General features: G+C 35.4%; 1 protein-coding gene across 1 annotated transcript; it reads right to left on the bottom strand.

The window, feature by feature from the left end:
- Positions 1-10,337: 10,337 nt before the first annotated feature.
- LOC102020931 (olfactory receptor 7A10-like) lies at positions 10,338-11,294 on the bottom strand. Its single transcript, XM_013505129.1, has one exon. It carries the CDS (start codon positions 11,265-11,267, stop codon positions 10,338-10,340), a length of 930 nt encoding a protein of 309 aa, XP_013360583.1. The 5' UTR covers positions 11,268-11,294.
- Positions 11,295-11,681: the final 387 nt, after the last annotated feature.

Below are 11,681 nucleotides of genomic sequence, written 5' to 3'. Positions count from 1 at the left end.
TCAGTGAGTTTGTTATTTGTGTACAGGGATGCTATTGATTTTTAGTGTAGAATTTGTATTCAGCCACACTACAAAATTTGGTTATTAAATCTAGAATTCTTTGGTGGAGTTTTTGGACCTTCTATGTAAAGTATCATATCACCTGCAAATAATAATAATTTTATTTCTTCCTTTCCTATTCTTGTTCCTTTTATTTCTCTTTCCTGGTTAGTTGATCTGGCTAATGTTTCCAGTACTATGTTGAAAAAGAGTAGTTATAGTGGACAATCTTGTCTTCTCCCTGATTTAAGAGTGAAAGCTTTCAGTTTTTATTATTTTAGTATGATGTTGGCTGTTGGTTTGTCATAGATGGCTTTTATCAGATTGAGATGAAGACCATCTCTTATGATTTTTATAGGATTTTTATTGTGAATAAATGTTGGACTTTGTCAAAAATCTTTTCTGCATCTATTGAGATGATCATGTTTTTTGTCTTTGGCTCTGCTGATATGGTGAACTACATTTATTGATTTGCATATGTTAAACCATCCCTACATTCCTGGGATGAATTCCACTTGGTCATGTTGTAAGATCTTTTGATGAATTGCTACATTGTTTGTTAGTATTTTATGGAGGAATTTAACATTTGTGTTCATGAGGGAGATTGGCCTGTAGTTCTCTTTTTTGTTTGGGTCCTTCTCTGGTTTTGATATCAAGGTAATACTTGCCTCCAGGGATGAGTTAGAGAGGATTTGCTTCCCTTTCAATTTTATTAAAGAGTTTGAGGAGTATTGGTGTTAAATCTTCTCTAAATTTCTTGTAGAAGTCAGCTATGAATCCATCAGAATCTTGGCTTTTATTTATTGGTAAATATTTAATTACATTTTCAATTTCACTGATACTGGGCTATTCTCAGTTTTTATCTTCTTGATTCAGCTTTAGTACTTCATATGTTTCTAGCAATCTGTCCATTTCTTTTGTATTTTCTGTCTATGAGTAAAGATTTTCAAAGTAGGTATTGATGATTTTCTGAATTTACATGGTATCTATAGTGAGTTCACCCTTTTCATTCCTTATTGCATGGATTTGAGTTTTTTCTTTCCATTTTTTGATAAGGTGGGGTAGGAGTTTATCAATTTAATTTATTCTTTCAAAGAACCAACTCTTTGATTCATTAGTTTTTGGTAGTCTCTTCTTAATCTCCATTGCATTGATTTCTGACCTTTACAATTTACTGCCTTCTATGGGCTTTGGGCTTGACTTGCTCTTCTTTTTCTAGACGCTTGAGGTGCACCATTAAGTTGTTCCTTTGTGCTTATTCTGTTTTCCTAATGTAGAATTTACTGCTATGAATTTCCATCCGAGGACTACTTTCTTTGAGTTTCACAGGTTTTAGTAAATTCCATTTGCATTTTGATTGTAGATATTGTTTAATTTCTTCTTTAATTTCAGCTGTGACCCATTGCTTGTTCAGGAGGGTGTTGTTTAATTTCCATGTGTTTATGAAGTTTTTGTAGTTTCTTATGCCATTAATTTGCAATGTCATTGCATTATGGTAAAATAATATGCATGGGATAATTTCAGTTCCTTTGCACTTTCTAAAGCATGTTCTATGGGCTAGTATATTCTCTCTACTTTAGAGAATGTTCCATGTGCAGCTGAAAAGAATGTGTATTCTGATGTTTAGGGGTAGGATGCTCTGTAAAGTCCTATGAAGTCCATTTGTTCATGTGTTTAGTTCAGTTCAGTCATTTCCTTGCTGATTTTTTATCTAGTTCAGCTATCTCTTTGTGACAATGGGGTGTTAAGGTGCCCCATTACAACTGTGTTATTGCTTATCTGATCTTCCATGTCTATTAAGATTTGTCTTAGATAGGTAGGTGTTCCCTTATTTGGTTCATACATATTTATAATTGTTATCTCTTCCTCTTGAAGTTTTTCCCTAGCAAGTATGTAGTGAACTTCTTTAGTTCTTTTGGTCAAGCTTGGTTTGAGTTTCACATTGTCTAAAAACAGAATAGCTACCCCTGCTTTTTTCTAGGTTCCTGTCACATGGAGTATTGTTCTCCACCCTTTGATGTTCAGTCTGTAAATTTCCTCCTGAATGAAATGTGTTTCTTGTATACAACATACTGTTGGATTTTGTTTCTTGATCCACTGTACCAGTCAGTTTCTTTCTATTGGTGAACTGAGGCCATTTACATTGATGGTTATAACTGATATGTATTGGCTTATCTTTGTCATCTTATTTTCCTCCATTGGTTCCTTAATTTTCCCCTTTGTTTAATTGCTTGCCTTGCCTGGTGGTTTGTCTCCGTTGTCATTCTTGGAACTGTGGTCATTTTTATCTCTTTCTATAATCTTTCAGTACTCTTTGTGGTGTTGGTTTGGTAGTCATGAATTCTCTATATTGCTCTTCGTTATGGAAGTACCTTATTTCTCATTAGTTTTGAAAGATAATTTTGCAAGGTACATCAATCTGGGCTGGAAGTTGTCTTCTTTCAAGACCTGAAATAGTTCACTCCAAGCTCTTCTTGACTTGATTGACCATTTTTCATATATGACATCTTTTTTTTCTTTTTCTTGGGCTCTGGATTTTAATCTCTTTTATGGAAAAAAAAAAAAAACCTACAGGTACAATTTAGATCTACTTCTGGAATTAAAAATTAAATGCCTTGAGAAAGCAGCTGTGATTCTGATAAGCTTTCTTTCATAGGTGATCTGTTGCTTTTCTCTAGCAGATTTTAGTAGTCTGTTATTGTGCTGAATTTCTGGGATCTTGATTATTATATATCTGGGTGTAAATTTACTTTTGCTGTGGCTCATTGGAGTTCTATGTGCCTCACTTATTCATGTCAGATTTTTTTCCCATTCTTTGGAAATTTTCTGCTATTACTTCTGCAAATAGTCTTTCTATGTCATTGTCTTGACTCCTGCTTTTTATTGACACCTGTCAGGTTTATATTGTTTTGCTCTGCATCATCTTGCAACTGTTGAATTGTTATTTCTTGGTTCATTTTATTTTTAACAGATCTTTCCTATTGTCGTCACTAGCTGCAATCATGTCTTCAAGTTCTAAAAGTCTTTCTTCAGTTTTTTTCAAGTGACTTGCCAACTTTCAATGGAATTTTTAATTTCCTGCATATCTCTTTCAATCTGTTTCACACATTCTACTTCTTTCTTATATGTTCCCTCAGGGTTTCCATCATTTTCCTCTACTCCTCTGTTTTTTCACTATGTCATCTTAGATATGCTCAGTAGTTCTTTCATTATGATTTTCACTTCTTTCTCTGAAAAATTGTTTTTAATCTGATTTCTTCTATAGCCTGATGGAGTTATTTCTTTACTTTAGTTGCTATCATTTCAGAAATTTTAGGTGTGTGACTTCCAAGTTCTTCTATGTTGGTGTCTCCTGGACTTGTTCTGTGTGGGCTGAAGGTCTGTGATTGCATTTTTCTCCTTCATCTTGACATTTTCTATTTCAAAAAAAATTTTATTTTGTTTTCTGTGATGATCCTTGTGAACTTTGGTAGTAGGTAACTATATCAACAGTATCAAGGCTTCGCTAGGAAAATTCTATTCTTCAGAATTCTGTGTGCAGGAGATTCTTGGCTTGTGTCTGTTCCAGGATCTTATCATCCCAATTAACTGACAGTGTGATATTGGTTTTTGTTTGACTCAGTCCCCAGTCTTTTGGTGTAGGGCTGTGGTGAGGTTATTGCCCCAGAACTTCCCAATATTATTACACAGGGGACAACAACTGATTACAACACATATGACATCCTCACTATAGTACTACAATTAGCAATAATGATAGTATCAAGTACAATTTAAAAATTGAAAAACTGTGGTAACTATTAATTTTGTTCTTTAGTTCATAAGAGCAAAGTCTATAGTTATATAACAGAACTAATCAGAAATTGAGAGTTTGTATGCAAAGTATTTCCCCTTGTTAGAGTGGATTTGCCCTATTGTGTGGAAATTTAGAGAGGATGGTGTGTAACACAAAGATAACTAGAAAGGAAGTAGAACCAATACTGGAGAACAAAGGTTTGAGTAACTAGAGAAAGGGGTAGAAATGAAAGAATGAAGGAGTGTCAAAGGGATTATCTGAACTTTGTCTCTGGGCTTGGGGGATGGGATTGGAACAAGAAAAAGAAAAAAGAAAAAACAGTAAAAAGAAAAGAAAAAAATGAAAAGAAAGTAGGATAAAAACAAAGAAAAGGCAAGATAAAATAAAATACAATTTATTTTAATAAAGGGGGCAGTCCTGAATTTTTGTTGGAAATATAAACTAGTTCAACCAATATTGAAATTAACATAGAGAATGCAATAGAAATGAAAGCAAAAACAAACATAAGATAAGAAGTGAAAAATTCAAAGAGTTAAACTGGAAATTATTAGCCATTTGTTCTCTTCACAACTCATTTCAGTTGCCCATTTTATTTATTTTTTATTTGAAAGGGATCTAAATTTTTAAAATATTTTTATATTCTATAGATTACTCTCTGTCTGAAGAGTAGCTGGCACAATTTTTTCCCACTCTATAGGCTGTAGTTTTGCTAAAAAATTGTTTTTTCCTTTTTTGTGCAGAAGACGTTAAGTTTGATATAATTCCACTTACTGGTTCTTGGTATCTTGTCTTGGGGTCCTGTTCAAAAAGTCCTGTTTAGAAAGTCCTTGGTACTTTGTTTTGGGATCCTGTTTAGAAACTAGATATAGAAGATCCATGAAGAAAATAGGAATAAAAGAAATTTACCACAACTTAATAAAAGTTACGCATAACAAAACCACAGCCATTATCCTGAATAAGGAAAATGCCTATGCCCATATTTTCAAGAGTGTAACAATTTTTTATTCTAGCAGATTTAGTGTTTCTGCTTTTAAACCTAGGCCTTTGAGCCATCTTGACTTCGTTTTAGTACAAGGTGAGGGATATGGATCTAGATTCACTCTTCTGCAAGTGACTAATCAATTTTCTTTCACCAAATCTGTTAAAGAGGCTATTTTTCTCCAATGTTATGTTTTGTTTGGCCCCTTTGTCAAAAATAAGATCACTGAAGATGTTTAAGAATGTCTCTCCATTCTCTATTTTATTCTATGGTAAAAATATCTGTTTATGTGCCAATATCAATGTTATATTTATTACTGTAATTTCATAGTATAACTTGAAATCTAGGATTGAGCTGCCTCTTGCTTTAGTCTTCTTTCTGCAGATTGCTTTGCTGTTGTTGCTGTTTTGTCTTTTTGAGGCAGGGTCTCACTGTGCAGTTCAGGCTGGCCTTGAGCTCACTTTGTATCTGAGGCTGGTCTCAAACTCACAACGATCCTCCTGCCCCACCCTCCCAAGTGCTGGGATTACAGGCGTGTGCCACTATGCCTGGCCATATTTCTGCAGATTGCTTTTCATATTCATAATTTCTTGAGTTTAATATAGATATTAGAATTGTATTTCTAGTACTGTGAAGATGATGGTATTTTAATTGGAACTGTATCAAATCTACACATCATTGTTCATAATAGAATTAAGAATTCTATTACATTTTAAGAATTCTATTACATATTATATTCTTGCATTTTAAGAATATTGGTTCTTCTTGAAGACATAGATGTAGATTTCACAAACAAAACTCTGATCACATGGGAATACAACAAAGAATACAACTTGGATCTCATCCTATTAAAAGGTTTTTTACACAGTAGAAGAAATTACCAATAGACCGAAAAGACAACACACAAAATGGGAAGAATTTTAGCCAGTTGTCCTTCAGACAAAGTACTAATATCTGGAGCATACACAGAATTGAAAAAATCAGATCCTCCAAATTTAAACACTCAATTCAAAAATGGGCATCTGAGATGAGCATACACTTTTCAGGAGAAGAAGTACAAATAGCAAATAAATATGAGAAAACTGTTAAGCATCACTGGTCACCCAAGAGATCCAAATTAAAACAACACTGAGATTCCATATCACTGCAGACAATATGTCTATCATCAAGAAATTAAGCAATAACAAATGCTGACAGGGCTTTGGGGAAAAGGGAACACTTTTTCACTGTTTGTGAGAGTGCAGATTAGTGCAACCACTGTGGAAACCAGTGTGAAGATTCCTCAAAAAACTAGAACTAGAGATCCCATTTGACTGAGCTATTACCTTTCTTGGTATCTTCTCAAAAAATTAAAAGCCTCATACCACAGCAATATATGTTTATATTGCTGTTCATAGCAGCATAGTTTGTAATAGCTAAATCTTGGATACAACCCAAATGCCGATTAACCAAGGAATGGATTTTTTTAAATGTGGTTTTTTTACATAATGGAGTACTACTTGGCCATAAAGAACAATAAAGTTGAGACATTTATTGCTAAGTGGATAGACCTTGAGACCATACTCGTAAGGGAAATAAATTGGACACACATGTGTAAATATCACATTGTACCTCTAGAGTGAGAAACTGAAAGTGTAAATAAGAACCAAATTGTACAATAGGTATTGTGAAATAAGAGGACTTTGTTCAAAAGGAAAGGGGAACTGGGGAGGGGGAGGTGTAAAGGAAGGAAGAGAAAAGAAAAACTGAGAAAAGAATAATAAAATGGAAACAATGCTTTGTAAGTGAGAAGCAGAAGAAGAGCTGAAGGGATGGGAGGAGAATCAGAGGGAAAAAAAAGACAAATCAAGGTATATCCTGTATAGGTACAAATTCCCCATGATGAATGTAATCATTGTCTATACCTGAATTGCACCAATAAACTTAATTAAATTTTTAAAAATAGACAATAAAAGCCTCCAGTAAAGTTCAACATGCCTTTATGATCTGAGCCATGAAGAAACTAAGTATAGAAGAAACATCACAACATAGTAAAGGTCACACATAGCAGAACCATAGCCACTATAATGAATAGGGAAAAACTAAAAGCATTTCCTCTAAAATCATGAAGGGAACCCAAGTATCCCCTCATACCACCGCTGTTGAACATAGTAGCTGAATTTTAGTCAGATCAATTAGGCAAAAGAAAAAGATAAAAAGTATCAAATAGGAATATAAATGGTCATATTATCCCTATTTCCAGACAATATGAACTTAGAAGACACTAGTGCCTCTACCAGAAGGCATTTATATCTGATAAACTAACGCAGCAGCTTAGCAGAATACAAAATCAACAGAAGATATCAACAGGGTTTCTATACACCCATAACAAACCCACTAAGAAATAAAAAAGGAAACCAATTTCATTGGCGGTATCTTCCAAGAAACCTCTGAATACACCTAATTAAAGAGGTGAAGGACCTCTGTAAAGAAAACTACACAGCAGTGAAGAAAAAAATTGAAGAAAACTATAAAATGCATCAGCACAATTAACATTGGATCAGTAGAATTAATATGATTAAAATAGCCTTATTAATGAAATTGACCCATATATTCAATGCAAACTCCCAAAAATATCAATGAACATTCCTAAAACAACTACAAAAAGTGATCCTAAAACTTATATGGCAACAAAAGATCCAGAAGAGCCAAAGTAATCCTGAGCAAAAGAAATAATTCTGGAAGTATTGCTAATCAGCCAAGGGTTGTGGTGCTCAATTCAGAATGACATCATGAATCAGCAAAGGGAAGCTCTCCTAGTGGTCCTGATGTAACCAGGTGACCCCAGATAATGCTGTAGGCCAACAGCTCACACAGCCAGCTGCTGGTTGCAGTAGCTGCCAGTTACAGTGCTTACCCATCATCATCTGATACCAGCTTGTGCCAGACACCACAGATCAACACTGTCAGGTATTGGTCTCAGGTACTGGCTGTGTTGGCTGCTGGTCTCTGGAACTCATCAGTGCTAATAGCTCTTACTGGTTATTCCTCTTTCTACTGAGATGACCGCTCCCACCACACTACCCAGTAAAAAAATCTCAAGTAGACTTACACAAATTTTGGAACCCACACTATCCAAGAAATAATTCACAAACAAGTTTACAGGACAACCAAAACAATTTTGTATTTTTAAAAGGCCCGTTCTTCAGCACAGGGGGTCAATATACACAAAGGAGCCCTCCTAAACTAACCCAGGACGTAGCGGCTGAGTGGTACTTACACCATGGAGCAGCTGAAGGCCTGTGTCAATGAAGGGCAGTCCTGAAACCAAGGAATCTTCTGGGTGGTTTACAGTGAAGATCAGGTAATAAGGAGCCCAGATCCTTCCTTCCCTGATTTTAGTTATGTTAAAGTGCCCCTTCTCTTATGGAAAAAGGCAGCAGAAGCATCTAAAGTGGCCCGAGAGGGGGATGGGCATGACCCTGATTGGCTGTGCTCATGTTGGAGTGGAGAATGGCGCCTTGATAGCCAGAAGGACACGGCTAACTAGCCAGGCAGGACACTGAAACAAACTGTCCCAGTGATTGGAAGGAGAGAGGGAGCAAAGGGAAGTGAGGGGGAAGGCAGCCAAGCCACACGTTCGCTCCAGCTGGTGCTGAGAAAAATGGGAAGTCAGATGCTTCTTGCCTTTCTCGATATCCCTTGACTCAATTTCAAATTATAATTCACAATGTAACAAAACAGCTTGGCACATTAAAACAGACATGCACACCAATGAAACTGAATAGAGGACAAAGAAATAAACCCATGTGCCTAAAGCCCTCTGGTTCTTGACAAAGATTCCAAAAATATACTTTGGAGGAAAGACAACCTTTCAAAAAATAATGCTGGGGAAACTGGATACTCATATGTAGCAAATTGAAACTAAATATCTATCTCTTGCCCTATATGAAAATTACCTTAAAGTACATCAAATTCTAAGTATAAGACCTGAAACTTTGAAATTAGTGGGAAAAGTCTAGGGAAATCATTTCAGGTTATAAGCTAAAGTAATGACTTCTTGAAAAGATCTTCACTAGCCCAAGCAATAATAGCAAGAAACAACAAATGGGAATAGATGAAATTTAAAAGCTTCTACACAACAAAGGAAACAACAGAGACATCCTACATAATAGGAGAAAATCTTTGCCAAGTACTCTTGTGAAAACAGTATCAAGAATATATAAAGAGAACTAAAAATAATAATAGAAAACATTTGATCGATCTGGCATTCTTACAGCTGGTAATCTGAGCAAATTTGTTGCAGATAACAATATGTAATATAATAGCCACTGTTAATTCCTATCATTTTGTTTTGAAACCCTGTATCATTTTTATTGTTTTTGTGTTGTTTTGTTTTTGTCTATGTTGTTGTTATTTTGATATTATTTATTCTCTTTAAAATAAAAAGTCAATGGTCACCAAGTTTCTGCTACATGACAAAAAAAGTATATATAATAAACCCAAAAAATAACACCAAATCTAATAAATATAATACAATTAATAAATAGGCAAATTAACTGAACAGACACTTATCAAAAGAAGTGCAACCGGTCAATAGTTATATGGGAAATGTTTAATATTTAACTATTAGGAAAATGAAAATCAAAAGTATATTGAGATCCATTTTACCCCAGTCAGAATAAGTATCATCAAGAGTACAAATGTAGATGTGGGAAGAAAATGATTTTATTTTTGGTTGGAGGGAGTGTATGTTAGCAGGTTATAAGGTACTGTAGAAATCAATATAGAGGTTCCTGAAAAACGACAATGCAGCTGCCATGTGAGTCAACTGTAACAATCCTCAGTACATAAGCAAAGGAATGAAAATTATTATACTAGAGAGATACCTATAGAACCATGTTTGTTGTGGTGCAACTCACAGTAACCAGGATATGGCATCAGCCCAGGTTCTGATCAGAAAATGTGATATATATGAAATACATACTTAAGTAGGTAGATGATAGATAGATACATAGATACATAGATGATAGATGATACATAGATAGATAGATAGACTTATAAAAAAGCAATAAAATTATACGTTTTGCAGGAAATGGGTGAATGGGAGACAATTATGTTAAGCAAAATAAACGACTCAAAAAGAAAATTATTTCAAGTTTTTCTCTTCTAAGTGGAACTTAAAAAAGAAAAAGTGATGTGAAAGTAGAAAGAAGATTATTAAATAGGAAAGCAATCAGTGGAAAGAGAAAGAGGTTAGGGTAGAGTAATAGGAACAAAAAATGAAGAATAAAGCATGTCACTGCATGTACAAATATGCCAAAAATCAAATGCATTATACTGTATGATTGATATGCATTAATATAAATAATTAATTAAAATTGAGTTGGTTATATTTTTAGAAAGTTTGAAATCAGAGTAATGGAAATTCCAAGAAAAACACAAAAAGAGTGAGTTTATATTCACAATCTGATCAAAGAATGACAACTCCAGGCTCTAAGGTTTGGATCCCTGCAATCACAGGTGCTTCTTCAGCAATGGATTCTCTTACAGTTTCATTCCGAAGAGTCTTGTCAGAGCTCTCTTTACATCTTTATTTCTCAGACTGTAGATGAAGGGGTTCAGCATGGGGGTGACCACAGTGTACATCACTGAAACTACTGCACTTGAGTGTGAGCTATGGGCTGTGGCAGAACTAATGTACACCCCCAGGCCTGTGCCATAAAATAAAGAGACAACTGAGAGGTGAGACACACAGGTGGAAAATGCTTTATTCTTCCCCTGAACTGATGACATTCCATGGATGGAGGAAACTATCTTTGAGTAAGAGTAAAGGATGCCAGTGAGGGAACCAGCAGCCAATAGCACAGGTGCAAAATACATCACAAGGTCATTAAGAAAGCTCTCAGAACAGGCAATTTGGGCCACTTGATTGAGTTCACAGAAGAAGTGTGGGATTTCTAAATCAGCACAGAAAGACAGTTGCAAAGCCATTAAGCTTTGCAATAAGGCATGCAGGACACTCACAAGCCAGGACCCCAGGACGAGGAAGCCACAGAGCCAGGGGTTCATGATGACCATGTAGTGCAGGGGATAACAGATGGCAACAAAGCGGTCATAGGCCATCACAGCCAGAAGGAAATTGTCCAACTCTGCGAAGATCAAGAAAAAATATATCTGAGTAATACAGCCCGTATAGGTAATGGCCTTGCTCTGTGTCTGGATGCTCACCAGCATTTTGGGCACAGTGGTGGAGGTGAAACAGATGTCTACAAAGGAGAGGTTGGAGAGGAAGAAGTACATGGGTGTGTGCATGTGGGAGTCGGAGATGATGGCCAGGATGATGAGCAGGTTCCCAAGCATGGTGGTCAGGTACATGGAGAGGAAAAGTCCATATATGAGGGACTGAAGTTCTGGATCCTCTGAAAATCCCAGAAGGAAAAATTCTGAAATTCTGGTGTTGTTCTCTTGTTCCATGTGGTGGATGCAACTATCAGGAAAAAGAAAAATAACACAAGTATTGTTCAAACAGATCTATAGTACTAATATTGCTGAAATTCCACAAATTAAGTTTCCTAGTCTATAATTCCATTTCTATACTTTGTTTATGAATCTGGTCCCCTTAAGGAATTCCTAGTGGCATTCCTGATTTGAAATTTCTGTCCCACTCTGAGCCGTCTCTCCAGAAAATCATATCTTTTGTAGTTTGCCTGAGAAATTATCTCTTACAATGGAGAAATATATACTGAGTGATGACCATGTTCTATGTACTGTCTGGGAAATGATTAGTAAAAGCTGAAAAATAAAATTTCCCACATCCCAAAGGATGACAAAGAATATATGCAAATAAAAACATCACATATCATTACCATTTTTTGGTGAAGTTATCAT

Source organism: Chinchilla lanigera, unplaced genomic scaffold (assembly GCF_000276665.1).
Source record: "Chinchilla lanigera isolate Chin_1 unplaced genomic scaffold, ChiLan1.0 scaffold00094, whole genome shotgun sequence".
Taxonomy (NCBI): domain Eukaryota; kingdom Metazoa; phylum Chordata; class Mammalia; order Rodentia; family Chinchillidae; genus Chinchilla; species Chinchilla lanigera.
The sequence above is the reverse complement of the archived record's forward strand: the minus strand, read 5'-3'. Positions and strand labels throughout refer to the sequence as shown.

Coding starts and splice junctions, on each gene's coding strand:
- LOC102020931 (XM_013505129.1), bottom strand. CDS start 11,267: ATGGAACAAGAGAACAACACCAGAATTTCAGAATTTTTCCTTCTGGGA.